Here is a 15,232-nt window from a genome sequence, read left to right on the forward strand (position 1 = left end):
TGCAAAATATAGCTGTAGTGAACTGGCACAAAAGTAGCCTCCCGTAATACTCCCATTTTATTCAAAGGTAGAACGCTACTGACAACTCCAGGCTTCCACGCATGCTTGTTTGTTTACACCGAATACAAGCTGCAGTGCAAAACGAAAGTAGGCCTAACATTTGCCTACTGCCCCCATCAATGCAGATATTTCAAATAAAAACTAAAAGTATCAAACATATATCCTTGATTAGCCTATGTTGGGTTTTGTGGAAGAGAAAATGGACTGTTTTAATAGTAGTATTAGGCAGTATGCTGTCAGATAAGTCACCATGGGCATATTTGGATTAGCTATAGATGGATTCACAAATAAATAAATTAGCCTACATTTGGCAGGATACTTAATAAACAGGCTAAATGCAAATATGACAATGTATTATATTATTTTACATTAACAAAATGTAGGAAAATAGAACAGACTGAAAATAAAGTAGGCATTGATCTTTAAAATCCTGTTTCCTGTAGCCTAAATGTTGTCAATCCTTCTTAATATTCGCAATTGATGCACTGGCATGTTTAACTGTTAGCTGCAGTATAATGTTACATTATGTGTAAGTTAAGTACAGAACTGACTGTGCGCCCAAATTTTTGTCTGTGCTCCTAAATTTTTTAACTTGGGCGCACAAGTGCTCCTGAAAATAAATGTTAGTGTAGAGCCCTGGGGGGGGGGTATGGGGTTAACTAGGGCTTAAACGATTCATCGATTTACTCGAATAACTCGATTACAAAAATGACTCGAGACAAAAACCCTGCCTCGAAGCCTCGTTAAATTCCTATGACGCGCACTATACGCGCAGGGATCTGATTGTTCCACACGGACCGTTGTTCAGGAAGCACACCACTAGCTCGTCAATCGTGATACCAAAGATCGTTAAGGCGGAGCAAGATACTTCGTCGTAGTTCATGTCTATGGGCGCGAAATGGGGATCGAATCCTGTCTGCATAAAGAGGCGTGTCGATGACGTATTGATGAGCGTACATTGCAACCGGCCAACAGCAGCGGCATAAATAACCGGCGCACACCTGATAGAAAGTCGATTTTCTCCAGACTGGAATGCTCAAAAATGCTAAAAATGTACCTGAAATGTTCAGAAGGGTTTGAGGATCATGAAAACGTGCCCGAAATTCACATTCCTAACTCTATAGAACCAAGACCTTAGCATATGTGGTAAAATTCTGAGCTATGCCCATAGACTTCAATGGAGCAGTCGCTGCCTCTGCTCTGCATAAAGGGGGATTATGACCCCCCCCTTGTGCGATCCGGGTTCCCGGAAGTGGCTCCTGATGAAATATCTTGCTCCGCTTTAACAATCTTTGGTGATGCATTCTGAATTTAGCTGGCGCGATGGCGGAGTCAAGATGTCCATAAATGGCAGAGAATGTCTAAAGTTTTCAAGTAAAGTTTTGGGATCATTACATACTCAAAAAGGAAAAGAACAAGCATCTGAACCGAAAACATCCACTCCATGCTGTTTCACCAAGCGTCAATAAAGTAGGCCATCTATCAATCGATCTAGCCTATCTATCATCTACGTAGCCTATAGCCTACATTGATGTTGGCTGATTTTAATCACATACTGTATTTGTAGCGATGTCGTGATATAATGTTTAGCTTTGAGGTTTTTAAGTAGTAAATTTATTCACGTTCAATTGCAAGACAGTATGCCTAAAAAAGAACCCCTTATACACACATGCATGCACCCTCATCTTCCCTCACGCACCGCACGCGTGCACACATACACACACACAGGTTGCTAGGTTACCATAGCAAATAGGCTCACCCCAGAAATTATTTTTTAGTAGCCTAAATGTAAAATTATTTGTTACTAGCCTAATGGTAAATGCTGCAGGTGTAGAAATCTACATAAAACAGATATTTACTTTGATGTCAGGTCTAGATTACAGCATGAAACTTGTTGTGCATATTAATACATTAAATTGCTTTCCCTCTTCTCCCTCCGAGCACTTCACAACATAGCTGGGCGAACAAAGCTGTCCATACTAAGTCATGCACAAGAGGCTGCAATTTTACAGAGAGCATTTTGAACATTATTTAATTGTTGGCACTGGCACTTATAAACACTAAATGGGTAAATTGCAATAAATGGGCTTAGTTTTGTAGCCTGACGTTGGAGTTAGAATAAATACCTCTGTGCCAATTGCTTGATCATTTTACAGCCATGTCATTTTTGTTATGCATTATTTGTTTTGGTTGTTTAATAATGAAAAAGAAAAAAATTATCTGATTAATCGATCGATAAAGTGCTAGATTAATCGATTACAAAAAGAATCGATAGCTGCAGCCCTAGGGTTAACTGAGTTTACAAATCACGCGCAGACACGAACGCATCTTGATCACAAGAGCCCAATTAAAAACTTGTCTAATCCAGCAACGATTATGTGAATGCAGCCCCTATGCATTTAGCCTATTAAACAGTGGAAGCAAATTTTTGCCGTGGATGCAACACGACCATATCGCTTGCGCTGGAATAGCCTCCCTGTCTGTGTGACTACAGGTATGCGTCTGAAATGTCAGTCGGAATGTGACCCCAGCGAGGAGAGATGCTTATTGATGTCACAGGTGGGCTAGTTGAAACTTTCAACTTCTGTCAGAAAAAGACGTTGAGATTGGTTTAGCAACGTAACATAGGCTGTTGTTAAAGTTAGCGATATTGGACAGAAATATAGACATAACGAGTTCATTTGATGAAGAATATGTGCAGTTTGAGCCATCTAGATCGACAAAAGGTGAAGCAAATAGGCATACTTTATCAGTATAGCAAAGGCTAATGTGAATAACTAATAGTTGAATTAAATGCTCCTAAACTGGGCTGGTGCGTTTTGTCGAGTTCAGAGACAAAAGCAGTGTTTGACATGGTAATGCTGTCTTTTAAGAAACGTTCAGTGGCCTGATCAGTAGGCCTAGTCTGTGTCTACAGGGTTTAACATGTAATGTGAACACTGTTCACACAACTTTTTTGGTTGGTTAAACACAGTAGCACAATGCCACAATCTGTAAGTTACCTAGGCTGCAGGTTACAACATTTCAAACCAATTTTACAAATTAAAGCCTAGTCTACCCTACCCAAGTTTATTTATTACCTGGTTTGGTCCAACAAATATTCAGACTTATCTTATTCAGACTTATTCTAATAGTCTACTATGAAGTGTCCATTAGGCCTATGAAATCTTCAGAAATGTCTGATAACTTCAGGCACAAAGAAATAAATAAAGAAAGAAAGCTCATGTAGATTACTGAGGAGGAGAGGAGGGCCAGGCTGAAGCATGTTGCCAAACAGCGCAAGTGGGCCCCTTCACACTTAGGCTCAAGCCAAAAAGTAGAAATAAAGGTATTTTTTGTAAAAAATTAGTCATTTTGTAGTTTGTTTTCTTTATAAATCTCTGGTTTTAGGCAACTTCATACTCCATGGAAGCTATGCACTGTTGGCAACAATGTCACTCGCGCTTGTTTTGCTATGAAACGGGCATTTCCCTCTGCGCGCCCTTCTCACCTTTTTCACCCCTGACCCGTTTTCATGCCTGATAATCAGTCCTGTATCGTCTGGACGTGCTGCTTCTGGTTTCATAATCACTTCCCAGAAACGTCCTCAAAACGCCAGCCCTGGCATCACGGGGAGCCGTTCATGTCGGCTCCGGGCTCTGCTCGGCTGTTTTAATAGCTGTGTGGCCCAGCCCGACTGCACGGCACTTCACTCCACTGAGCTGCTCCCACCCCCTGCTGGGCCTCTCCTGGTGCTTCAGCAGATTTGTGTGCGTAACCCTAAACTGACTCCGGAGAAGTCATAGCGAAATAGGGAAATGGCGGAGTCAGTGCTTTGCAGTGGTCGCAGGCCGGTGCTCTGAAATGACAGCATTCACTGAACGCAAGACTTGTGCGTGCGTGTACACACACACACACACACACACACACACACACACACACACACACATACGTACATCTCAAGCCTGGCCTGTCCTCATGTTCCTGCTGGCTCCACGGGGACACGAGGTCAGTCCTCTGAAGGCACTGTGCAAGTCTGCTGCAATTAATTGTCCTCTGTCATAACATCTTTGTGTCACAAGCGCCGATTTCCACTCCACCAGCCTGGCCTTCGCCCCACCCCACTCTCCCCACCGCCCCAAACTCAACCCTGCCAAGGACCTGCCAAACCCCACTCATCGCCTCGTCTCAGTCGTGGGTTAAAATGACAAGACACTACTACACCAAAGGGGGAGGCGGGGAAAAGTCACAATTTTGCTTTTCTCGTTTCTATGCAAACAAGACGCCTGGTATTTTTAATTGTGGTGGAGTTTGCATGATTAATCACCGTCGAGGCAACATTGGAAGTGCTGTATGTTGTCGGATCAAATAAGCAAGATTTAAAGGGGTATTTTCCTGCCATTAAAAAGCGAGCCTTTAGTTCTGCATTTTGCCTTTGTCATTTAGTGCTCCCGAAGGGCTTTTGTTGTTTATTTCTAGTGACACGCTATCAATTGCCCCCCTCGTAGAAGTTAATTGGGGTTGAATTTTTGCAGCACACCGAAAGAACGGTCAGCAGTAAACCCCAAAAAGGGACAGGGAAAAAATCAATTATTGTCAGGGAGTGGAAAAAAAAAGTCTTGTTTTTTTTTTAGCTCATGTCCTGACAAAAGAAGAGGTTGCGGCAAAATCCTGAAGTCTTCAGCGTAATTGTTCAGCTTGAAGAGGAACAGAGTTCTCTCACATGCAGAACAAACTCTGAGGCTAGCTGTCCCAGTTCTGTCCATGCTCACCTATAAATGATGCTGAAAAACACAATTATGAATCAAGACGTCCAAATTATGAAAATCTTTTCGCCTTTTTCTTGGGGTCATCATGAATAGTGGTCTAATTAGTAGTTCTGTCCCACAGTGAAATTCAAATGACTGCCTCCTCTTTGCCTTTGAGTTTTTCCCAGACGTTAACCAAATTTAATGGCCTGTGTGCTGTTGACTAACAGTTTCATCACCCCATAGATTTTGCTCAGTGCTCTTCCACGAGACAGTCACTCACCATTGAGCCTCTCTTTTTGATGGATATTTCTAAGGCCACCATCAGCACCCCCCCCAATAAAAACAAACCCTTAGCACAGTATTCTGTAGTAGTACCTTATTTTCAATAATGGAAGCGCCTGACTTGCCATTCAATTTTTCATGATGCAGACCATGGACTGCATCCTAAGAAACCAGGAACTAGAGCAGAACTGAGCATTTCCTTATGCAGACCTTCAACCCCAGCTGTTCTGACCCCCTGTGCCCCCTTCAGGATTGGTCAGTGCAGGCCAAGGTATTTATTGGTCCATTGTCCATTGTACACACCTGTAGAGTGGTGTGTACAGGTAAAGATTTAGGGCACTAGCTTTCAGTGAGACCCTATAGACATTTACCTCTGACCGTCTAAGCACCCTCTTCATTTAATGGCATCCCCTTTTGGGGTACCAACAAAAGAAGCTATGCCTACACTTACTTTACGGAGCTCCTTGTAGTAGTCTGCTGTCCTGACCATAAACACCCCCCAACCCTGCCCATCTGTTGGTCTGGCCAGGTCCCTGTAGCCATCTGCCTGTTATCCATCCGTCTGCTCTCAGGGACCGCAGGCGTCTCCTTTGGTGCTTGGGCCCCAGATTTGGAACACAGCAGTCCTTTCACTCTCAAATTAAGCCGTTTCCCTGCGGCAGACCCCCCTCGTCGGTAGCGTTGAATCATCGGTGCTCGCTGTACCGTACTGCGCCGCTGCATCGCCCGCCTCTCATACATTCATTTATTCCTGCACTGCTCCGTAATCCCCTTCAGGTGCTCGCTATTTTCTGCCCTGCAACGAATGATATGCTAAAGGCCTATTTATATTTATGGGGGTTACGCTCTTTGCATATTGTGGGGCCTGGTGACTGTGCATGAGTCCCTGTTTTGCATTTGTCACAGGTCCTATTTAGATGGCCGGGCAAGGCAGTAATTTTTTTGGGGGGAGGGAGAGGGGGTATTTCCTATCTCCAATTAATGATGGCACCTTGCCCAGTCCTGCAAAGTTTATTTTATTTATTTTTTTGTATTCATTTTATTTTCTGAGGCATTGGCTGCTTTCATGGCTTAAGATGTATTTGTCCTTGCCGTGGTGCATTACCAGACTCTGCTCAAACTCAGACTCGGAGAATAAGAGCTCTAGCAAACATAAGTAAGGCACTCGCAGCATTCCCATTAGTGATCAGCGGTGCAGGATTGAAAAATTTACGCATGCAAGTCTGGTAATGATGCTCTGAAAGTCTCCCAAAGAGTTGATGAGTGTGTGTGTGTGTGTGTGTGTGTGTGTGTGTGTGTGTGCGTGTGCGCGCGCTCACTCATTCACTCAAACAAACACACACGCATACTCACTTAAACACTCGGCTTCTCGTTCTCGGTGTTCATGTGAGGTTATAGCATCCTTTCCCAACCTTGGGGTCGCCTGAGATACTGGGTATCTTACAATTGACCAGTACATTACATTAAATATACATTAAATAAAAACTATTTTTAAAAACCCATGTAATCAGATCCTTCATTACAATCTGGCTACATAAAAATAAACGTAGACAGCCCGCATGAGATGCTTGATTGACGTAATCATGCTTGATCAATGTTCCAAACAAAGTAGTAAAACAACCATACACGCACAGGCAGCCAAACAAATTAGCTTGCTAGGACATTTGGGGAAAATCGAAGTACCGCTCTCGACTGGGTGTTGAATGATTGGGGTCGCCAACGTTTTGTGACCTCAAAATAGGGTCACCTGCCAAAAAAGGTTGGGAACCCCTGGGTTATAGAGTGGGAGTGTGGGTAGGAGATTATGCTTTGGGCTTTGGCTTACTAACAGGGCTCCCCATGTCTCCTGGTGCCCTTCCAGGCTGACTACTTTAGCTGCATTGGGACGGTGGTGCACCTGCGCAAGGAGAACTGCCTGTACCAGGCCTGCGCCAGCAAAGACTGCAACAAGAAGGTGGTGGACCAGCAGAATGGCATGTACCGCTGTGAGAAGTGCGACAAGGAGTTCCCTGAGTTTAAGTACCGCCTCATGCTGTCGGTGAGTTGGCCTGAACCCTGCTGATGGGGCCGATCGTCTTATGCCCCAGAGTCCCACTGCATATTAGATCTCACTTACTGTCACGCACACTCACTTTCTCGCACACTCACTCTCGCGCACGCTTGCACACTCACTCCCTCGCACACTCACTCTCTCACTCTCTCTCCTCTCTCTCACTCACTCACACACCTCCACTGCTGCCTGGCTAGGGCACAGATATACCCAGCTTTTGGCAGTATTTTACAGATCACATTCGAATACAGACACACAGACACACACACAGGCTCTCTTTCTGCTACACACCTACACCTACAGTCCTGTATGCACTCAGAAAGCATACTCGCTCTTTAACCCTTTAAGCGCCAGGGTTTAAAACAAACAACACTGGATTTTGACATCAACATTTCAAAAGGCCATGGGTTGAAAGTGGTCAGAGATAAAGTCCTGCTGTAAATGTGAAAATCATTGAGTATGGTCAAAAGGGGGTAAATACAGGGGAAAACAGTAAAACGGAAACCAACATTAGTAAACTATTTACTATAACCACAAAGCCTACTATAGCCTACCATAAAGTAGGCTCATCAATCTTTTCCTATTTCAGGTGATTTTGTAGTTCTTCACAGCCCTATTTTTACTACCCCTACTCTCTATACCACGTCCATTATGGACACTACCATCATGTTTACCACTGCCATCTCCAGCTATGTTGGACAAAGGGTTGAAATAAACATTGTATGCTTAGAGGACACTGTCGTGCAACCACAAAGATGCATACACAGACGCACCGTGACTCACTGTCAATAGATGATCGATCGTCATCTCAGATAGTCAGATAGAAAGTCAGAATAGGTGAATAACAGATCCAAGACTTCATCACACATGAACGTTTTATTCACCATTTGGTGTATTTCTGCTTCAATTTGCACAACAGCTATTGACAGAATCGCTTCCGCGATGGATGTCTGCTATCTAGTGGTAGAGTAAAAATGAGATTTGACCCTGTACCCCTGTAGGGTTAAGCTTGGAATTGGGAGTCGGTGTACACACACACACACACACGCACGCACACACACACACACACGCACGCACGCGCGCACACACTCCTGTGGCCAGTCAGTCACAGCCACCATTTCTGTATCTGCCCTTTCTCGACCCGTTCCCATTTATTCCTTTAACCCTTTCCCTTCTTTCCCTTCCTTTATGTCTCTCAGAAGAGTCCGATTCTCTTCCTTTATGTCTCTCAGAAGAGTCCGATTCTCTTCCTTTATGTCTCTCAGAAGAGTCCGATTCTCTTCCTTTATGTCTCTCAGAAGAGTCCGATTCTCTTCCTTTATGTCTCTCAGAAGAGTCCGATTCTCTTCCTTTATGTCTCTCAGAAGAGTCCGATTCTCTTCCTTTATGTCTCTCAGAAGAGTCCGATTCTCTCTCTTTATGTCTCTCAGAAGAGTCCGATTCTCTTCCTTTATGTCTCTCAGAAGAGTCCGATTCTCTTCCTTTATGTCTCTCAGAAGAGTCCGATTCTCTCTCTTTTTTAACTTGTCTTTGACTGCATGATCTGCATAAATTGCTGATTTAGAATAGTTGTATTCAGCTGTGTTTTCTATACTGATGATTCTCTGTAAATGGATGTTTTTTTTTGCCTGGGGTGTGTTCTCACCCTGAAAATATGCCAGAAGGCTTTCAAAAATTATGGATGCTTTTCTCTGAGGCCAAAAATTATATTTATAAAAATGGCAATAGAATATAACTCAATTAGTCAGCGTGGAAAGCCTTAGCCTGCCAGACCTGTGAAAAATAAGCGGATTGCCTTTTGTTTCACAACCTATTGCGCGCCAGCCCACTGCTATTCTTTGCAGCTCTATAGCATAAGCTGCGAAATGCAACGCCATTGGGAGTGTGTGTGTGTGCACAACAGGAATTGGCTGGGCTCGGATGAAGCTATAGAGCCAAACAAGCACAGGAAGAACAGTGGCTCGCCCATGAGAGATCCGCTGTGCCCCTGCATCGTTTTTATTTTAATATTTGTCATTTAGCTGAGGTTCGTATCTATAGCAACTCATCCTGAACTTAATACAGGGACAGTCCCCCGGAGTAACAATTGGTGTACAACTTGAAAAGCCAAACCCCTTACTATTAGACGACCACAATTCCAACATCATCTATAGACCAGACAACTGGGTATTTTCTGCCCTGTAGTTTATCTTTGTGCTGCTTTGTGTTTTCTGTGTATGATGAGTAATATTTCTTTTCTCCCCTCCTCCTGTATCTTTGTATCTCTGTTCCCTTTTATCTCTCCCTGCGTCCTCCTCTCATCCGCCCCCCCCCCCCCCGTGCTCCACCCCTGCCAGGCCAACATAGCCGACTTTGGGGATAACCAGTGGGTGACGTGCTTTCAAGACACAGCTGAAGCCATCCTGGGCCAGAACGCTGCATACGTTGGGCAGCTCAAGGACTCGGTGAGTGTGTGTCTATCGTGTCTCTGTCTCTCTCTCTCTCTCTCCATCTCCTTCTTTTTCTCAGATGAAAGTATGTCCAGAGGCTGTGGTCAGGGACACTCACAGGCCACACACAGTGGAGATGGGCACTGGGCTAAATTAGATTTTTCTCGTCTCTGCCACGTGATTAGGGCAGCTGCTCACATCCAAGGATTTCTCCCTTTTTCTCCTCCTCTGCAGAATCCGAGGGAAGAGCCATTTGTGTCCTTACATGTTCCTCAATTTAGATTGACACATGCCAGACTCTGGCAAATTCAAAATTTGGAGGTTTAAGTTTTTTTTTTTTTTTTTTTTTTTTTTTTTTTTTTTTTTTTTTTTTACCTCTCCCAACACACACACACACACACACACACACACTGTTTTTTCAGTTGTGCTCACATCTTCTCCATTGTTCTCTTATTTCTCTCCTGGCACAGAATGAAGCGGCTTTTGATGAGATCTTTCAGCAAGCCAACTTCAACACTTTTGTCCTCCGCAACCGAGTAAAGCTGGAGACGTACAATGTAAGTAGAAGGAGATAATTGGAGATAATTATTTGACAGCAACACTGTAAGCAGGAAGAAGCACTGAGCCGTTCACTTTTGTACAATTTTTTTGTACATAAATTGTTTTTTTTTTTTTTTTTTTTAAAGAAAAAGACCCTGTGTTTTCTCTGTGCTTGGTTGGCTTGTTCTCCCTCAATGTTTTTGCCTGTTGTGGGAAAAACCTCATTTACGTCTATTCATTCGTACCATAATTCAAAAAAAAAAAAAAAGAAGAGACCTGCCAGACTGTCTTCAGAGTGAACAAAGGTACTGTATTTCCCTCTGCCAAGCGTTGTGTATGTTTGATTTGGACGGAACAGCGGCATCAAAATTGCCTCATTTTCCTCTTTTCAATCTTCTTTCAATGGATTGCCTCAGACTAACTCGGAGGACTCATCCATGAAAAAGAAGCCTGATTTGTAACATGCTGGGCTACCACTGAAAAAGGGTTTGCACATTCACAGTTAGCTGGCGGGGGCTGCTTTTTTCCTCCCCCCTGGTACTGGAGCTTTTAAAGTGTGTGCTGTGAGCAGCCACCTGTCGGCCAGGACTGGTTTAGAGAGAGAGAGGGATGGTCTGAGCTGCTGTGGAGCTTAGGGTGTCACATCAACATAGTCAGTGAAAGGGGTCACTTGAGAAATGAACTCCTACATAAAGCTAGTAATGAAACCAGAAAGATAATCACTCAAAGGTGTAACCCTAGGATGGAACTTTTTGTGAATGCAGATTGTAATAAGGTGTTAGGTATTATGCAATTGAGTTTTTTTTTTTTTTGTGTGTTTGATGGCTCACTTTTTTGGCATGAAGGGATCAAGGGGGTTGTTCATTATCCAGTGGGCTTGAGAAAGCTGTTGGAAATCATATCAATGGAAGTAGACTGGGGGAAAAAATAGCATTGAAAATGGGGTCATATGACGTGCATGAACGACTCATCAGAACCTATTAGACATTTATGAGGAACTAGATGCCCAGAAAAAGAAAGAACATCTGTTCACACCATGTTTTTTGACTCTTTAAGATTTTTCTCCTGAATATCATAAAGTCTCACAGTTAGAGATGGATGAGTTTTAATTCTCAGCTACCCAGTTAGAAGGGTCAGTGTCAGGCATTTATATATGCAGTCTCTGAGTTACTATAAATATCCTCTTTAAGCTGCTGCGTCATATAGGGCAGGGACGGTATGGATTTTTTCTTACCGCGGTTGAAAAGCAACAAAGTCCCACGATTTTGCGGTATACCGCTTGAAATCTAGGCTAGGCTGCTTATGGTAAATTTTCCATCCTTCGTATTTGTTGATTTTAAAAAAAAAAAAAACACAGCATGTTCACTTTGTCAAGTTTAAGAAAGGCCCTGAAAGACGTAACTGTTACCTGAAGCTATGCCTCATTTTTTGGTGATGAATGATAACTGTGATGACCTCAGGACTGCGGTAATGCGGTTACCGTCCCAGCCCTAGTGTCGTCCTTCTGTACCTTTGACTGCCATGCTGGCTGTTGTCTTATTTACCTCCCTGCCATCGCAAACAGGACTGGCCATGTCTCTGCAAGATGCAATTGATCTTAATGGCATGTTTGTGTTATTGCGATCCCAGTCTGATGATGAGGTTAAAATTAGCTTCTGGGAAATAATTGCGGGTCTACAACTCAATTTTGGAGCCGAGACAGCCATCCGGCAACGGCCCCGTGTAGACGCTGAGTGGTTTTGATCCACCGTGTGTGATCTAATGCAATCACCTCGTCGAAGAAAGGCCCTGTCAGCACATCCAGGGGTGACTTTGAACCTTCTGCTCAGGAGACCCAGCGAGTGTGGACGGCCCCGCAAGCCGCTCACATCACAGGAGACCTTTTCGCCGCCTCCTCCTTACGCTCTTGTTCTCCAGCCAAACTCAGGGATGAGAAGGAAAAAAAAAAAAAAATATATATATATATATATATATATATATACACACACACACACACACACACCATGCAGGTGTGCATCTCAGCAGGTTGAGACAATGCAAGACAGGACTAAGAAATGAGGTGAGAGAAAAAAGGAAGAAAAAGAACAAGGTACATTTTCCTATATGACCCTGTCCACAAGGTCTGTGGCTAGATTCATTTATTCTTAAGAGGATGTGGAGACAAGGGCTGTGTGTGTGTGGCAGAATTGTACAGTGACAATGCGGCGCAGAAGGAAAAAGAGGCCACAACAGACATAAAACCATTTTTTGACTCCCAAGTGCAAGCCTTCCCCCGCTCCCCGTCCAGTACCAACAAATGAAAAAAGAAAATGGGGAAGGAAAAAAAAACAGAAGCAGACAGAAGTGCTGTGGATTTGCATAGCAAACTGCCCTCTGATTCTCTCTGCTTTGCCCACATAAATCCTGGCATTCTGGCAAGATATGACCAACACTAATCGCTTGACAGACTGTCACAGTTGGTTGGGGGGAGCTGTTCTCACCCCCTCTCCTCCCTATCTCCATACCTCTGTTTTGGTGGTGTTGGAGAGAGAGAGTGTGAATGTTAAAAGCACCAGGGACCAAAGAAGAGTGTGTGGGGGTGGTGGGGGGGGGGGGTGACACTCTGAGTCAGTCATTAGGCAGTGAAGAGAGCTACCCTCCCTCAGACATCAACTCGGAGAGAACACCACCATGGCGGATACAAACCTCTCCTCACACCTCTGTGTGTGTGTGCGCATGCCTGTTTATATTTATGTCTGCGTATGAGGTACAGGGTGTATGAGGTAGAGTGTGCATGAGGTAGACGGTGCAAGTGCGAGAGAGGTTGGGTGGGGGTTAATGTGTGTTCTCAAGCCTCTGATGGTGGGCCAGAGTGGTGACTGAGGAGCTCAAGGGTAGAAGTGAGGGGTCATGGGAGTTTGCTGTGTGCTGCTGTGCTCTGCTCACTCCACTAAGAACTGTCCTGTGGTCTGTGCCACGTCCAAGTCCTTAACAAACACAGGCAGATTTGCTTGGGGGCCTGAACACTCAGCGTGGGCACATCTAGCTTAAACACCCTGTAACACACACTCATTTATACACACACACACACACACACACACACACACACACACACACACACACACACACACACACACATATACACTGCCAAAACCCTTACTAGCCCAAAACCACACACACAGTCCGCATCATCAGCATGGCGAGTGCCAAAGCTCCACTAAGCTGACAAGCTGGATGCTTAGTGTTCGATCTCAGGGCTTAGGCCTGGTTGGACATGCCCACCACTGACCACAACTTTCTCGCATCAAAGGTGCTTGCACCAGACATCTAGTATATTCTATGTATATATTTTTTTTCCCCATCTGTAGGACACCCATGTCAACACTGAGAATGCTGCAGGATACGCAGCAGACGTGCAGAGCAATGGAGAGGGAGAGATGGTAGATGATTGGTTTCCCTGCTGCAGGCACCCCTACCATTATCTAATCCAGTCAGATACCTTTTGTGTCATACCTATTCCTGTTCCTGAGCCGCAGTGCACCGTAGCTCTCCGAGTGAGGCAGGCAGCACTGGGGGAATCTAGAGCTACAGCTGAGTGGATCTATAAGTGTTCCACCTCCGTTTCCATGTCTATAAGAGACTTAAATGCATTAAGGCCACGGAGCACCTGCACATCCCTGGTGGCCACCTGCACTTAGTCATACAAACACACATCCTTCTGTTTGTAGCATTGTGAGATATTGCATCCTTACATTTGAGGATCTTTTACAGTTGTGTTCAAATAAATAGCAGTGTTTTAAAAAATAAATAAAAAACAAATAAATAGCTGTGTTTTTTAGGCTATTTCCATATTTCAAATGTAATGGAAACATTCCTCATTCAATTCCAAATCAAATTATCAAGTTTGCATTGTTTTTTACAGGAAGCAAAAAAAAGGAATATCAGTCTGTTCAAAAAATAGCAGTGTTGACATTTTCTTTTCAACTTCAAACAGTTGGCATAAAGTACACACAACAAAAATGAGCAGGGATCATAGACCGTAAAAGAAATGGAAGAACAGACTCCCTCGTTTTCAATGGGAGGGCACTGAGTCAAATTGAACGATTTTTCAGTTGGTCCCCCAGTACTTCGCACTTAACTTTGTGACGTTAGCATCGAACTGAATCTTGTAACTCATATGATGGATACAGAGAAATTCTTCTCACACTTCCTTCACCTTCAAAGTCATCAAAGTTAAACTTTTATTTATTTATTATTATTATTATTATTATTATTATTATTATCATTATTAATATCATCCTCACAAGTGATATCAAGTCGTGTTAATGTTGAAACTACCACACATGATCATCTTCAAAAACGGTCATGGTAAAACAAAACAAAAATGTTATAGCCTTGAAGCTAATCTTCTTTCCACTTTTCCGACCTACGGTCAATCCATCGAAAACCTCTGAAATGATTATCGTTAGTGCCGTTTTTCATTAGGTTTACTTGCCTCTATGCAATGCTTTACCTTAACATACAATGCTATTGCAGGCTACATAGCTTTGTTCATGAGTTTCCGTGCTGGCTGGACTGCGCTTCTTATCCAAACAATACGGTTATCTCCCTACGGTGCGTTAGCTTCCCTACAACCGGACATGCTAAACATTCTTCTTACGGGAACCTAACGTTACGTACGAGGTAGTCGAGTCTTGTTTTGCCTTTTATTGTTTATGTAGATAACACAGAAGCTACAATATCGGCACAGGATATATGCTATATGAAGTTATGGTATTTAAAAAAAATCCTAAAATTAATGGGCTTCTATGGGGGTTAGCGGAGAAGTGGTCCCTCCAGCCTCCATTGATTCTTCTACTTCCGGGAATTCGCCTGCCCCTCTTGGCAGGGATAGGAGTAACAAGGGAACTATAATTTTAAATTTCCCATCATGGACTCCGGGGCAGAGGCCCCGCCCGGCCCGCCTATAGCTCCACACCTGCACACACATCAGATATGTATTGAAAATGAAAAATTGGAAAAAACAAGATTTTAAAGAGTGTCAGTGCTTACTTTACTTTCAGTCTGTTCTATTTTTCTACAATTTGTTAATGTGAAATAATATAATGCATTGTCATATTTGCATTTAGCCTGTATATCAAGTATCCTGCAAAATTTAAATT

The 15,232-nt window shown here is 43.5% G+C and overlaps 1 protein-coding gene across 2 annotated transcripts in view; it reads left to right on the top strand.

The window, feature by feature from the left end:
- rpa1 (replication protein A1) overlaps positions 1 to 15,232 on the top strand; it is a 39,576-nt gene that overhangs the window by 20,833 nt on the left and 3,511 nt on the right. For both annotated transcript variants that reach the window (XM_042063646.1, XM_042063645.1), the window contains 3 exons: positions 6,934 to 7,110; positions 9,459 to 9,566; positions 10,022 to 10,108. In XM_042063646.1, the coding sequence (XP_041919580.1) occupies positions 6,934 to 7,110; positions 9,459 to 9,566; positions 10,022 to 10,108 (372 nt within the window). The remainder of the gene's footprint in view (positions 1 to 6,933; positions 7,111 to 9,458; positions 9,567 to 10,021; positions 10,109 to 15,232) is intronic.

Source organism: Alosa sapidissima, chromosome 15 (assembly GCF_018492685.1).
Source record: "Alosa sapidissima isolate fAloSap1 chromosome 15, fAloSap1.pri, whole genome shotgun sequence".
Taxonomy (NCBI): Eukaryota; Metazoa; Chordata; class Actinopteri; order Clupeiformes; family Clupeidae; genus Alosa; species Alosa sapidissima.